At 43.7% G+C, this 14,288-nt stretch overlaps 1 protein-coding gene across 4 annotated transcripts in view; it reads left to right on the top strand.

Annotated features, from left to right (window-relative positions):
• The window catches only part of OCRL (OCRL inositol polyphosphate-5-phosphatase), a 68,926-nt gene that overhangs the window by 41,429 nt on the left and 13,209 nt on the right, over positions 1-14,288 (top strand). The window contains exons 19-24 of one of the 4 annotated variants that reach the window (XM_028122720.1): positions 3,575-3,598; positions 6,549-6,665; positions 7,691-7,775; positions 8,404-8,531; positions 10,048-10,159; positions 10,341-12,794. In XM_028122720.1, coding sequence (XP_027978521.1) covers positions 3,575-3,598; positions 6,549-6,665; positions 7,691-7,775; positions 8,404-8,531; positions 10,048-10,159; positions 10,341-10,462 — 588 coding nt within the window. In that variant the 3' untranslated portion in view covers positions 10,463-12,794. Of the gene's footprint in view, positions 1-3,574; positions 3,599-6,548; positions 6,666-7,690; positions 7,776-8,403; positions 8,532-10,047; positions 10,160-10,340; positions 12,795-14,288 lie in introns of those variants that run through there. The other 3 variants (XM_028122717.2, XM_028122721.1, XM_028122719.2) reach the window with 3 other exon arrangements.

Below are 14,288 nucleotides of genomic sequence, written 5' to 3'. Positions count from 1 at the left end.
CTATATCAAAGTTTGAAATAACAAGAATAACAGCTTGGTGATTACTTCATCCCTAGTGGTCTTTTCACCAAGTGTTTACTTTGTCTTACTGATCCAGCCACTCATTTCTTATCCTGTTAGGTGTATGGTTTGTGTTTCTTCTCTTTATAGTTCACATGAACTAATCCTTTCTAGAACTTTGATATCCATTCAGTTTCCTGCTTTTTATTTTTAAATTTGAATCTGCCTCTAAATGACTCTTTTACATTATTTAACTGCATTTACTACTGGCAGAATTCCTCTATGGATGAATGTTGGAGTGAATAATGATTTGCAGTGCATTTGTAGCATGCCATGGTTGCCCCACTGGGGAATCCTGAATTAGGTTCCCTTTTTAAATGTGATCAACCCACAGCCTTTTGCAGAGAGTGGGCAGGTCAGTTGAACTAAGTGATTATCAGCAACCTTAGGACTACCTTAGGAGTATGCTGTTTATTAGTGGAGGCTAAGTGGTGTTTCTATTTTCAGAATCAAGCCTAGTGTTAAAATAAATATTATTTACATCTACTATATGCCTGTAGCCAGAGAAGTAAACTCTCATTGTAAATGTGCTGCTCCTCCACCAGTATCTAATCAAAGTCCTTTTGATTCTTCTTTCAGAGTTTTCTCTTTTATCCATTCATTTTAAAAAATATATTATTTTCCCATTATTAAAGTGTTTACTCCTTTTTGACCTACCTTGATAGCCTTTTAAGAATTCCCTTTGCCTTGGGACGTCTGGGTGGCTCAGTCGGTTGAGCATCTGAGCATCTGCCTTCGGTTGGGGTCATGATTCTGGGGTCATGATTCTAGGGCCCTGGGATCTAGTCCCACATCGGGCTCCTTGCTCAGCAGAGAGCCTGCTTCTTCCTCTGCCTGCCTCTCCCCCCTGCTTGTGTGCTGCACATGCGCTCTCGCTCTCTCTCTGACAAGTAAATAAAATCTTTAAAAAATAACAACAAAAAACAATTCCCTTTGCCTCTATCATTACCTTTTCATTTTTCCTCTTCAGGGCTGTCAAACTGATCTTCCTATATAATACAGCTTTGGGGCCTATCACTTCCTTAAAGGTAGTCAGTGGCACCCCCATCCCTACTAAATACAATCCAAATTGCTTTACCTGTCATTCAAGTTCCCCTAAAGTCTGACTTCAACATTCCTTTTCATATTTATTTCCCACTACTTTTCTCAACATTCCCCCATGCTCCCTATAGAACAGATGACCAACTTTTCCCTCCTCCCACCTTGGGATTTACCTTCTCTGAACCTGTGTTTATTTTCGCCCCTCCCACTTGTAGTGTCCCCACCCCATCTCTACTCTTTAAAATCCTATGAATCTTTTAAGGGCTAGTTAGGCCCCATCTCCATTATAAAAAGTCCCCTGATAGCCCCAGCTGAAAGCCATCTCCTTCCTTTGAACCCGTTTTGTTTGTTTTTCCTATTAACCATTTATTGAGAACCCATATTTGTGAGTTATAACAATATCAGGCTGTAAATTCTGGGACTTCTTACCCCAACTCAATTGCAAACCCAAGTCAGGGACCATATTGTTTCCTTCTGTATAGCATCATTTTTCATCCTCCCCCTCCAACACCCCCCAAAGGCATGCCTTGCACTAGTAGATGGTCACTGCTTGAAGAAAACTTATTTGAGGGCCTGATTGGACAGGTTAGTATATGAAAACTCTGCCTAGTTTTACTCATTGTGTCATGTATTCATGGGAGGAAAAATAGAGAAGTCTGTTAGGTAGGCAGGTTTTATGATTTCTTAATAAGTCGTCCTAAATTTTAAAAAATTTTTAAAAAGTTGTACTCCAAAATTGTGTGAAATTAGATGTTTGGCACTCAAAATTTAACTTTTAAATTAAAAAATATTGTAATTACAATATTATAAATATTGTATACTTCATAAAGCAATATTACTCTGATTATTTTTATCTCATTTCATCTGTGGTATTTAGAAGTGTAGGTAAACCTACAAGAGCCTGTTTAATTCATAATATATCTAAAAATACTAAAATATCTACCCACCATATATATAACAGTCATTTGGGGAAAATGCATTTAGCATTGCTATTTGGAACATCAGGGAACACATACTCCCCTGCCTCCAGCCTCTTGCACATCTTTCGTAGTGAGATCCGGACTTCTCCTTTTACTGTCAGACCTGAGAAGTGTGATTTATACTCAGATTCTTGGTGGCCCATGGCAGAATTGGGAGGATTCCAGTTGGGAGTGGCTGGGGAGGTGCTCGTCCACTGCACTACACTGCCCTGCCATGCCTGGATTTTAGGCTGCCTCCTTGACCCTACAAAGTAGATATTATTCTCCCTGTTTCAGAGATGAAGAAACTGAGGCTTTACGAAGTTTAGTCACTTGCCTGATGTCTGTACAAAATTAATCGGGGGCAGAACAAAGATTTGAACCCAGGGCTGTCTACCACCAGTGCCTGCGCTCTCTCTCTACCACCAGCACCTGTGCTAACCATGGTGCATTGTTTCTCACTGTCTTTTTCACAGCTTTCCCCTGCCTCTCTGCCCAGGAAGCAGCGAGATTATACCTTTTGAGTTGTCTAGGGGACCATAGTGGTAATGACCGTAGAGTCTGTCAGACCTGAGTTCTTACATAATAGTATGACCTTGGGCAAATAATTTAAGCTCTCAGAGCCTCGGCTTCCTCATCTGTAAAATGGGAATAGTAGCTACTTTGCACACTTGTGCAGACTAAATGACACTGTCCATGAGCACTTTACGCACTTCCCACTACATGGCACGTGCTCCCTACATGGTGGCGGTAACTATTGTTGCGGTGCTTGTTATTGGATTGTAATAAGAGCACAAAAGATGGGAGACCATTAACAAGGTGCCTTCTTCCTTCTCCTTGCTTCTCTTTTTCCTCTTATACGCTATAGGAAAACACGATAGGGGGTATAATGATGGGTCTTCTGGTCCACAAAGGTCTGAAGTGAAATAAATTTACAATTCAGAGGGGCCTCTATGTTTGGGGACTCTCAGGTCCTTTGAAGAGGGGAGTAGATATGGGGTGAGAGAAAAGAGTGTGGGATACTGCTTGGGGGGCCAACTAGGGTGAGAGGAATGGCAGTACAGAGGGGAAAAGCCAATTGTCTCCTTCCGAATGCCGCCGTCAGACTCCCATTCACCCATCGGGTGGCATTACTATGAGGTAAGAAGCCGCACAGTGTAGCAGCAGGGCCTGCCTCCAAGTAGCACGTGGAAAGGAGCCACCACTGGGCATTTGGCCAGGTCAGCTGTCAGCTGCCAAAGGACACAAAAGTCTAGGACTGCGCATGTATGTTTCTTGAGTGATAATCTCAGTAAACTACATGAAAATTTAATATGTGTAGTAGAGAACTTTGCATATGAGAACATGTTCCATTTTCAACAATAATGATTTATTTGGAAAATTTAAAGCTGTTTAAAGTGTACGTATCTAGTAAGCTAGTGAGTTCTAATAATACTGATCTGTTTCTAATTCTGTAAATTAATTCAAGTAAATTTCTGGCTGTCAATGACTTTCTTTTCCTGCTCTGCTCTCAGGAAGAAGACAGCTTCCTAGAAAAGGTAATGCAATCCATGGGTGGCTATGTGTTTCCTGGGCTTGATTAACAGTTAACTGTGGTTCCTGGAATCTGTCCCTAGTCTTTCCCATGTCAGAGTCCTCTGACTCCACAAGACTCCACCAAAGTCCTGTCAGCTATCTCTTTAAGTGTGTCTGCAGGCACAGAAGAGATTTTTGCTGCACCAGTCATCACTGAGACCCAGTACATAAAAGCAGTAGGACTCAAGTTCCAGATTTGTATGTTTAAAATGAGAAGTAATTAAGAGCTGTCTTGATATATCTGAAAGCTCATGAGGTGGAGGAGAGTACCACTTAGCTGTCCTCTGTTTCCAGTGATAGTCAAACCAGAAGTGGATTTCTGTTGCATTAAGAATGATTTGGGGTTAGTGGCAATAATGATTAATTACTGAAAGAATACACAGATGTATGGTTAAGAAACAGAGCATAGAGTCATCGAGCTGAACGAGATCAGAAGGGATCATCTGGTCCAGCGCTGTGCCTTCAGACAGGGTAAGGTGTTTTCTCCATTCTAATAGACAAGACAACCAAGGTCCAAGAAGGTTGAAACACTCACTCAAGTCCTCCTGCTCCTGACAGCAGGGGTGTGGGGCAGAGGGGACTAGAACCCAGGTCTCCTGAATACCTAGTGAAGGAAGCTAGTGAAGCACTCCTGCGGTGCTGGGCCACCTTCCGTGTTCAGACTGGAGGGTGTCTGGCTCCATACAGGCCTATCAAGTAGAGAAACATGGGCTTGAAAAACATTCTTAAAGCACTGTCACATACTATCTAATGTGATCTCCACATTTAGTGGAGTTTAATGCATTTTGATGATGGGGATGGTGTACTGTTTTCTGCAGTAGTTATTAGCACTATGGTTTCAAAGTGTGGGCTTATCAGGCACCAGATGTGTCTTGTTGAAAGAAAACAAAGTGTGCCTGATTTCCCTTTGAAAATTAGAATTCAGGATAATTTGTGGACTTTTGAGAAAGTATTGTTTCTTGTGCATGATCTTTCTCTAGACTTTAGAGACACAAGTATGACATTTTGTATTATCACACATGAATTTGAAAATGGATAGTGGGTGATGTATATAACCTACTGACATTTTATTAACCTTTTTAAACCACTAAGGATTGAGGCGGTTCTGCTTCCCAGCCCTTCCTTGTTAATGGCAGGCCATGTTGAAAATTTCATCTCAGACAGTGCCTTGTATTGCCTTAATGCCTTAGTACAAGAAAAGCGCCAGTTGGATGTCAAGTTTTTTTTAAAAGTACATGAATCAGTGCTGAATAATTTATATATGGTAAGTTCGGAGGCATCTGCTAAATCTATACATGTGTTGCATTTGGTTCAGAAAGTGAGCAGAGTGCATTATGGACAGTGCTTTGGTTCAGATACCATGTGGATGCCTGGATTTAATAATTGCAACCGGAAAGAAGTTAGTAGATGAGCCACTCATAGAAATTCTGGCAGCTACAGGGAACATGAATATCAAGTGATAGAATCCCAGGGAAAGAAAGAAAGGAAGCAAAATGAATGTGAAGAAAGTAGGTTTTAAACAGTAACCAACTGTCATGCTCTTTTCTTCTTCTCTTAGAAAGGTACAGCGGCTTTAAAAGGTGACCAGTGCTTATTGAAGAACGTAATGTTAAGCAGAGCCCTTAGCTCTGTTCTAGTGTACACAGTCTCTGCAAGTAGTGAAACACTTCTTTTCTTTTCCATAAAGCAACATGGCTGGGGGTTGGGGATGGAATTAACAGAATTGCCTAAAGTTGAAAGTACACAATATATAACCCTTAAGTTGGAGGTGGAAAAGGGGGGAAGATACAAAAAATTGCTCACCATTTTCTCCACTAGGATTTTTCTGAAGGCTGCCTTCATATGACTTTTAATCTGTTTCAAACACCTTTTTATTTTTTTTAAGGATTTTATTTATTTATTTGACAGAGACAGTGAGACAGGGAACACAAGCAGAGGGAGAAGCAGGCTTCCTGCTGAGCAGGGAGCCCGATGCGGGGCTCAATCTCAGGACCCTGGGATCATGACCTAAGTTGAAGGCAGACGCTTAACGACTGAGCCACCCAGGCGCCCCTCAAACACCTTTTTAATATAATTTCTATTTGACTATATAGACATAAGATAATTGAGTTTATTTCCCCAGCCATTTACAAGTTCAGATTTAGTTGTTGTCACTTTTAGGTTTTTCTCTTAGATTCTTTCAGGAGAATCAAAGTAGAAGGGTACGTGAAAGGGGTCACAGCCCTGAGAAATCTCTGCTGAGTTATTAATATAAAGAGTAACTTCTGGACTCAGACCCTGAGCTTTTCACAGTATTTCTGGCTCTTGGTATGCTGTATTTGGTTTACTATTTTTGGATCTTCAGAGTTACGAGTTTTAGTGCCTTAAGATTAGACCTTCCATTGAGCCTGAAATATTCACGAATGTAGGTGTAATGTGGAGAATTGTCTTTAATTTCTGAGGACCAGAGAGCCTCATTTAAATCAACAATGAAAACGGTAACATCTGTGGTAAGAAGTGAGAGAATAGTAAGTTAAAAGTCAACAGAAACCTCCGCGAGGACTGTACAGACCGCTGTGCTGGAACGGCCCCCAGGTTTCGGGTGGCGCACGCACTCCGCCGTGACCATACTGCCAAAGCGCTCATTCTGCGCGTCACCCCTGAGAGGATTTACAACACACGGTGTGCCACAGGATGAACGTAATAAACCCAAATGGAATGCTTAACTGTTAAGCATCTAAAAGAGGAAGAAAATCTTTTAACTGTGGGAATCAGTATCAAGTGCCTTCTGACCAGGGATGTCCCCAGTAAGAAAAAGTGACAAATCTTAAGAGATGAAGATCACATTGGACCTACATAAAGCAGAATATGAAGGAGATTAAGTTACACAAATTTTTGTTGAGACCTCTTTGAATCTCCTTTTTCATCTCTTAGGAGAAATCCCTTCTGCAGATGGTTCCCTTGGATGAAGGTGCCAGTGAGAGACCCCTTCAGGTCCCCAAGGAGATCTGGCTTCTGGTAGATCACTTATTCAAGCACGCCTGTCACCAGGTAAGTGATTGTGGGCCTGCCCTGCAACTTTGGAAGGTGTGTGAATCCGGTAGGAAATGATAATACCTCGTGTCAGTATAGGGCTTGTAACTTTCCCGAGCTACATTCACCGAGCAGCACTATCAGGTCATCTGGGCAGATGGAAGTATCCTTATTTACAGATATGAGACTTGAAGCCTGCAACCTAAGTGATTCAGCTAAGACCACAGCATAAGTGTGATGACGGAGCCAGGCCCAAACTGAGCACGCCTGTCTCCTGACTACACACACTTTCCCCTGGACCGCTGTGTACCTCAGTCTGTAATGCCTGCTTTTGGTCTCGTGTAGGCATTGCAGATTTTAAAGTCCAAAGCAAACTTCAAGCCCATTTCTTTAATTTGGTTTTCTTTTTTTAATCCTATCTAAAATGCTAGCTACCTCCAACTCAACCCCCCAGAAAGAGAAATTTCCTGGGACTAAATTGGAAGAAAATGTTTTCTTACCTACTGAGGAGTAATAGAACTCAAAGGCAAGGTTTGGTGTGGGCATGCCATTTACCCCTGCCCTAGCATTCCCTAGTATCAGTATCTGAATGTGGTTCAGCTATTTGGACTCTGCCTTCTACTTGGCAGGAAGCTAGAAGTGGGGACACCTCATCACCCACTCTAGCCATCTAGTCCTCTGCCATCTCAGGTATAGGCTAAAACCTTTGAAGATCATTTTCTGTTTTGAAACAAAATTTCACGTGGATTATACAGATGATAAATGGAAAAGATGCCTTTGTCACACGTCTGTTCCTAATCACGAGTATGCATATTACCCTTCCATTTGCATCCTGCCACTCTCTCTTTTTTTGTTTATTTTTATTAACATATAATGTATTATTTGTTTCAGGGGTACAGGTCTGTGATTCATCAGTGTTACACAGTTCACAGTGCTCACCATAGCACATACCCTCCCTGCCACTCTCTTGATTCCTGGGTGGTCTTCAGAACCTTAGGGCTGATTTTCTTGCCTTGTTCCATTCATTGTGACCTCTCTGGTAGGAGGACCTGTTCCAAACCCCTGGAATGCAGGAGGAGTTACAGCAGATCATTGATTGTCTGGATACTAGCATTCCCGAGACAATCCGTATCCTTTTTGACAAAGGCCTAGGAAGCTGGATGAAGAATTCTTGACCAAACTCTTCTTCCCATCCGCATTTGAGTTTTGTGTTTCCATCTTTACTTTCTTTGTAACTGTCTTTTATTATAAGGTAATCATTGACTCTGCAGTTGTTTTTCAGTTCCTTTCAGGAACTTTTGACTTCTCTCTGTCTCAGACTCTTACTGAAAGGAATCAAGGGGTAGGTAACAACGACTTTTAATAAACATGGAACATAGGACCCACAGCACTGGTACTGTTCTGCTTCAGGCCATTGATCACTCCTGCCACCACATGTGTTGTCACTAGGACATGGAAGAGGATGGGAAACATTGGTGACTAGTTTCAGGGACTGATGCAGTGTGAACGTCATTCTGCACACCGTATTCCCCTGACTCTCAAGTTGAGCCAAACCTCCCAAGAGTCTTTGGTCAATTCTGTAACAACTCAGCTGCAGCATACCTGGACCAATAAAATATCAAACCCCAGTTAGGATCAGTGTGCCCTGAATAATAGGAAGGAAACTGTCCCTGAGGGAGCTGGAGGAAGAAAGCAAATCAGGTCTCTGTGTGGCCTTTTTCCTGGAGCCCCTTTCCCTTGACTTAAATTAATCCAGCTGGCAGTAATCACTCTGTGGCTGAAGCACTGCTCATTTTCCTGGAAGCCCTGCCAGAGCCCGTCATCTGTTATGAGCTGTATCAGCGATGCCTTGACTCTGCTCAGGATCCCCAGAACTGCCGACAGGTGAGTTTTACTGCTTTGAGGATGTGTCTGGGGCAAGTGCCCCCATAGAGAAATCAATTTTAGATCTGTAGCTAGCTATGTGGTAGGATGGGTCTGAATTTGTCACTCATGGCAGGATACCAGCATTGAGAGTTGGGACTCATAAATTTTAGGTTATTTTCTGTTATATTTGCCACACTTTTCTAGTTGGCCTATTGAGTAGGGCAGATAACTCTACTCTGGCATAGGATTGGTGAAGCTGATCATGGAATTCTGGCTGACATTACCAGGAAGGGTCCGTGACACTTGTGAGCCTTTCTCCTTTTTGTCTTCTTGGTGTTTTTTTTTTTTTTTTTTTAAAGATTTTATTTATTTATTTGCGAGAGAGCACAAGTCGGGGGTGGGGAGGGACAGAGGGAGAGAGAAAAGCAGACTCCCTGCTGAGTGGGAAGCCTGCCACAGGGCTCGATCACAGGACCCTGAGATCATGACCTGAGCCGAAGGTAGACGTTTAACCAACTGAGCTACCCAGGAACCACCTTAGTGTTTTTTGTTTTTTTTTTAAGATTTTATTTTTAGGGACACCTGGGTGGCTCAGTTGGTTAAGCGTCTGCCTTCAGCTCAGGTCATGATCTCAGGGTCCTGGGATCAAGTCCTGTATCAGGCTCCTTGCTCAGCGGGGAGCCTGCTTTTCCCTTTGCCTGCCGCTCTCCCTGCTTGTGCACTCACTCTCTCTGACAAATAAATAAATAAAATCTTTTTTTAAAAGATAATTTCTACGCCCAATGTGGGGCTCGAACCCACAACCCCGGGATCAAGAGTTTCATGCTTCACTCACTGAGCCAGCCAGGTTGTACCTTCTTGGTGTTTGTTTTTAGTCTTGAAATGATTTTGATGCACAGTGGCTGAGAATACCATTCAGTCAGACTAGTGAGTATTGGGAGAAGCTCCCATCCCTGCTACATGACATTGCAGAGAAAACCATTGAGCTTGGCAGATGCCATGGCTACCTGTCTGAGGAGATGGGAAAAGAGCAGATTAATACTAACCTGCTTGTGAGGTGCGGTATGTGTGTGAATGTGTGATGACCACATCACACATGTGAATGTGGCCTGTTCATTGAGTGTATAGGGGCCAAACAGTATGACCATTTTTTTAAAGATATTATTTATTTATTTGATAGAGAATGGGAAAGAGAGTGAGAGAAAGCACAAGCAGGGGGAGCAGCAGAGGGAGAGGGAGAAGCAGACTCCCTGCTGAGCAGGGAGCCCATTGCGGGGCTTGATCCCAGGACCCTGAGATCATGACCTGAGCCAAAGGCAGACACTTAACCGACTGAGCCACCCAGGCCGCCCCCACTATGACCATTCTGACTTGGAAGTTTTCATTTGGCAGGGACTCTGGTAGTCATGAGGAAATAAAAGAGAGATGAATGGGGTCCTGTATGGGTTGGATTATAAACTACTGTGACAGCTTTAAGCTCTTCTTACTCCCTTTCACTTGTTCTCACTGCCCACCCCCCTTTTTTTAAAAACAGGTGATTTCCCAGCTTCCAAGATGCCATAGAAATGTTTTCCATTACTTGATGGCATTCCTTCGAGAACTCTTAAAATTCTCTAAATACAACAATGTCAGCGAAAACATGATCGGTAAGAGTACTTCATGAGAACGGCAACATGAGCAGGGGGGGCAGGCTGGTTGGGACAGCCTTCATGTCCAGGCACATGGCCCACTGCCCTCATCCCCTAGCCCCCAATTTCCCATCCCTGAGGCTTTGCTTAGGTTGTGTCTGACAAAGGGTTTTCCCTTTTCCTTTCTCTCACCCTCTAGCCACTCTCTTCACTAGTCTTCTCCTAAGGCCTCCACCCAACCTTATGGCAAGACAGACTCCAAGTGACCGTCAGCGTGCTATCCAGTTCCTTCTGGGGTTTCTTGAGAGCGATGAAGACTAATAAGCCTTTTCTTCTTACTACTCTCTGAGATTCTAGAGGCGGAAGATCTTGGGCACCAAGTATTTCAGAATGATTTGAAAAGTCATGCCACAGGAAGGGTCTGTTGCAGAATTTTGAGGCTGTTGGCATGAAAAGGTTGTTTCTAGTGCAAGAGGAAGAGAGTTTCCTAATCCCTCCCTTACCATATCCTACACAGCAAAATACTTTTAGACTTACATTGCCAAGCCAAAGGTACCATATTTTGGTGTTTTTGTGTTCTCTTTATAAGGCAAAGAGATCTGTATTTACACCCCTTTACCTGGGGATGTGTTCATTGCCCTCCTGCCCAGCTACCATGATTGTCCTTAGCACCCTAGGCCTAGATTCTGAGATGTTCCTGTTCCAGGTCTACAAGCACTACGTGCCATAGCTCAGACTTGTCTGTAGTCCTTCGTCTAAAGCACTTTTGCCCGACCCCCCCCCATATCACCCCTTTGCACTCCACTCCACTAGTTCTATTATGTCGAAGGAAGTCTGAGTGAAGCTAGTGACTCCTCGGATGTCCCTAGCAGTGAGTTAACCATCTACATGTGGTTGTGACATGCATTTGTGCATTTCTACTACAGTGGCATCTGTATGTCTGTAACATTGGCCTTTTCCTGGATCCGCACTGGGTGGAACCATATTCTCTTGTCTCAGACCACATTTACTAGCAGAACTTTAGCCTAGAGGTGACATCCCATTGATGTGAGAGAATCACCATCAGAATGGAAGCACTTTGAACATTTCAGAAGTGAGAATATTCATGTTTGACAGGTCCTGCTTTCTACCATCCCTTTCTGTTCTTAATCAAATTTTACATGAGAATTAATCCTGGTTGTCTGGCGGACCCATTTCCCACTTAGAAATCCACCTCCGGAGCAGTGCTTGTTGCATCACAGTCAAAAAGGCAGTCTGGACCTCAAGTGGGCCTCTCTGGTGATACTGCTCTTCCCCCCAGCAGGGTATTATGGATAACCCTTGGAACCCCCTCTCTGGTCTCCTGAAATACTGAGGGGCAGATGTTGCTCCCTTCCTCATCAGGCTGGCTCTGGGCTTTACGACCAGCTCCCCATGGCTCCTAGTCACCTTATCGAGTGTTACAGAAAAGAGACTATGCGGTGGCCCCAACGAAGCCCCTTCTCTCCCACCCAAGACAACCCTCTGAGCTTTTCATTTACTCAAGCTCTGTGGGGCAGCATTCTTTTTTTTTCTTTAATTATTCTGTGTTGGTAGGCAAATCAGCTACCAGCCACTGACTGCAAAACTGCCTGATGTAGTTGGCTTCTTCCTGGATTTCTTTCATTAAAACCACCCTGAGTCAACTCATTCTTGACTGTTAACATTAAATCCAAGGAGCCTAATGTACAGACCCTGTGTCTTGTCTTGGGCATTGACTCCTGACTCTTCTAGCACATTGAAGGAGAGAGCCAGGGGAAACACCACTGCTGAATGGTTCCTCAATTCTCCCCATCTCTCGTAAGTTGAGTTCTGTGGGGGAAGAAAAGGTATGTATCCTGTGATATTCTGGTTAAACCCTTTCCTGATTTGGAGTTATGGAACTAGGAGTCAAGTTCCTGGTGCCAAATAGCTGCAGATCTGATAGGTCAGAACTTCGTTAATGGAAGATTGTGAACAGAATGCTTTTGTCATCTCCACTAGGCCAGAAAGTGATCATAGGAGAGGCAGATTATAGAAGCTGGGGCAAGGTCATAACACAAAGACAGGGAAATGACTGTCCTGGGCACATTGTCTAGTATACTGCCAACCTGGGATCTTTGGATCATCAAGGATATGGTTGGTGGGAACCGAATGGAGCATCCTAGCTCTTTGCTTATGAGGCAAACGCACTAAATTTGTTTACCGCCTCTCCGTTTTTCCAGCTCTGGCCCTGGGATGTATACAGCATTAAGGGTTTGAGACAATCTCTAGGTAGAGAAGACAGAAATGGAGTAGATGTAAGAAATCTGCTCCCTACTGTGCCTACTCCAGCACGCCAACCTCTAATTCCTAAGTAACTCTAATGCGCTATTTATTTCATAGCTCCTCTGAAGGAAGGAGTTCAGATCCGGCTGGTAGAGAAGAACTCTGCATCTGTATCGTTTTAGGGAAGAAATGGTTCGAACCCACGTGGTGACATTGCATTAGTTTCCCCTTTCACTGTTTTCTGGTTCTTATTCTGTAATTGTTAAATTTCCCAGAAATGTCTTGGTCACTAAGCAAAGCTGCTAGTGGGATTCTGTATTTTGTGTCATCTTTTTTATTATAATTTATTGCAGATTTTTTTCTGAATAAATATATGTTGTGTGAAAAATCAGTGTGATCTTGGTAAAGAAGAACTGAGGAAGGAGGTTTATGTCACTGGGTCCCACTTGACTGCAGTCCTCACAGCTATGACTGTACCGTCATTTCCTGTCTTACAGGGAAATCTAAGAATTCTCAGTATATTTGCCCTTGGGTGCGAGAAGAAGCCACGTATTTTCAGAGGCTAAGAATGAAGTCACAGCGCTTCCAGAGGCCAGCCCAGGATCTTATCTTAACCCTGGGGATTCAGGCAACAAAATAACACTGTTAGGGGAAAAAGATGATTTTTTATGCATGTAAATGTCACACCAGGTCAGATCCTTGATCATCCCACCCCTACAAACCCCAACATACACATTTTGGGAGGATGCAGTGTCCTTGCCAACATAGCCTCAGCAGTTTAGACATGCCCCTACAAAGAGCCTGTTTTCACAGGATTCATTTGGCAACCTTTGAAAACCAGTTTTGAACCTTTGTTACCTCTTGCGGGGACAAAGTCCATAGATTTAGTACTTTGGGGGGGCTATAATCAGAGCTTTCAGAGGAAATCCCTAATTTGAGCATGGTGCCTTTTATTCCCCTGCCGATCTCCATTTGGGTTCCATTCCCTTTGAGACCAAAGAGGCCTCAGCTGGAGCTTTCTTGGCAACCAGGGCCGTCTTCCAGTTCGGTCTGACTATGAGCTTGACCCTGATGAATGTGCTGATTCAGTGTTGTCATCAACAGTTTTTTTAGCCCCACCCGCAGCCTTGGCAGAGGAAGGTGTTTCCTTTTGAGAGCAGTGTTCCCCCAGCAGGCGGAGACGACTGACACCCAGCAGTTTTTACACAGCAGCAGGCAATGAGCAGCCTCAGTGACTCCCTTCCCAGAGGCAACAAACTGTACCCCTAGCTACTGTTACAGGAGAACCGCTAGGGTCTTTCGGACCGCGGGGCAAGTGGATGACCTGGCTTGTGGTGTAGCCTAATAGTTTACAGCTACACGCTGCCCGAGTGGGAGCGCCAAGTGTGAGGGAGAGAGCCTTAGTGATCCAACCCCATCTCATGGTTCCGACGGGCCGAGTCAGGCTCAGAAGGGACAAGGAGGACTCAAGATCACTTAGGTTAGTGGCACAGCATGCCATAGTGGGGAAAAAGAGTTTAAACTTTGGTGTTAGACCTAGTTCTTTCTTCCAACTTTTTATTACAAAACCTTTCAAACGTACAGAGAAGTCAAAAGGATACAGTGAACACCCTATACCCTTAACTCACCACCTGTTAACATTTTGCCACCCTTCATCTCAGAGAGGTCTGGTCTTCGCTCTGGACTCTGCCACTTCCTCCTTGTGTGTGACCCTGGACTGGCTAGCCTGTACTTTCCTGGCCTAGAAAATGGAACGGGCATAGCACTCATTTTGATGACTTAACTACATCTCCTCACTTCCCTCTTAAAAACTCCTTAGTGACTTCCCAGTGCATTTAGAAGAAACTCCAAACTTCCCATGGCCTACCAGGCCCTGCATTAT

This window comes from Eumetopias jubatus, unplaced genomic scaffold, assembly GCF_037043125.1.
Source record: "Eumetopias jubatus isolate StellerSeaLion01/CBP00866 unplaced genomic scaffold, mEumJub1_p1.0 scaffold_11, whole genome shotgun sequence".
NCBI classification, from domain to species: domain Eukaryota; kingdom Metazoa; phylum Chordata; class Mammalia; order Carnivora; family Otariidae; genus Eumetopias; species Eumetopias jubatus.
The sequence above is the reverse complement of the archived record's forward strand: the minus strand, read 5'-3'. Positions and strand labels throughout refer to the sequence as shown.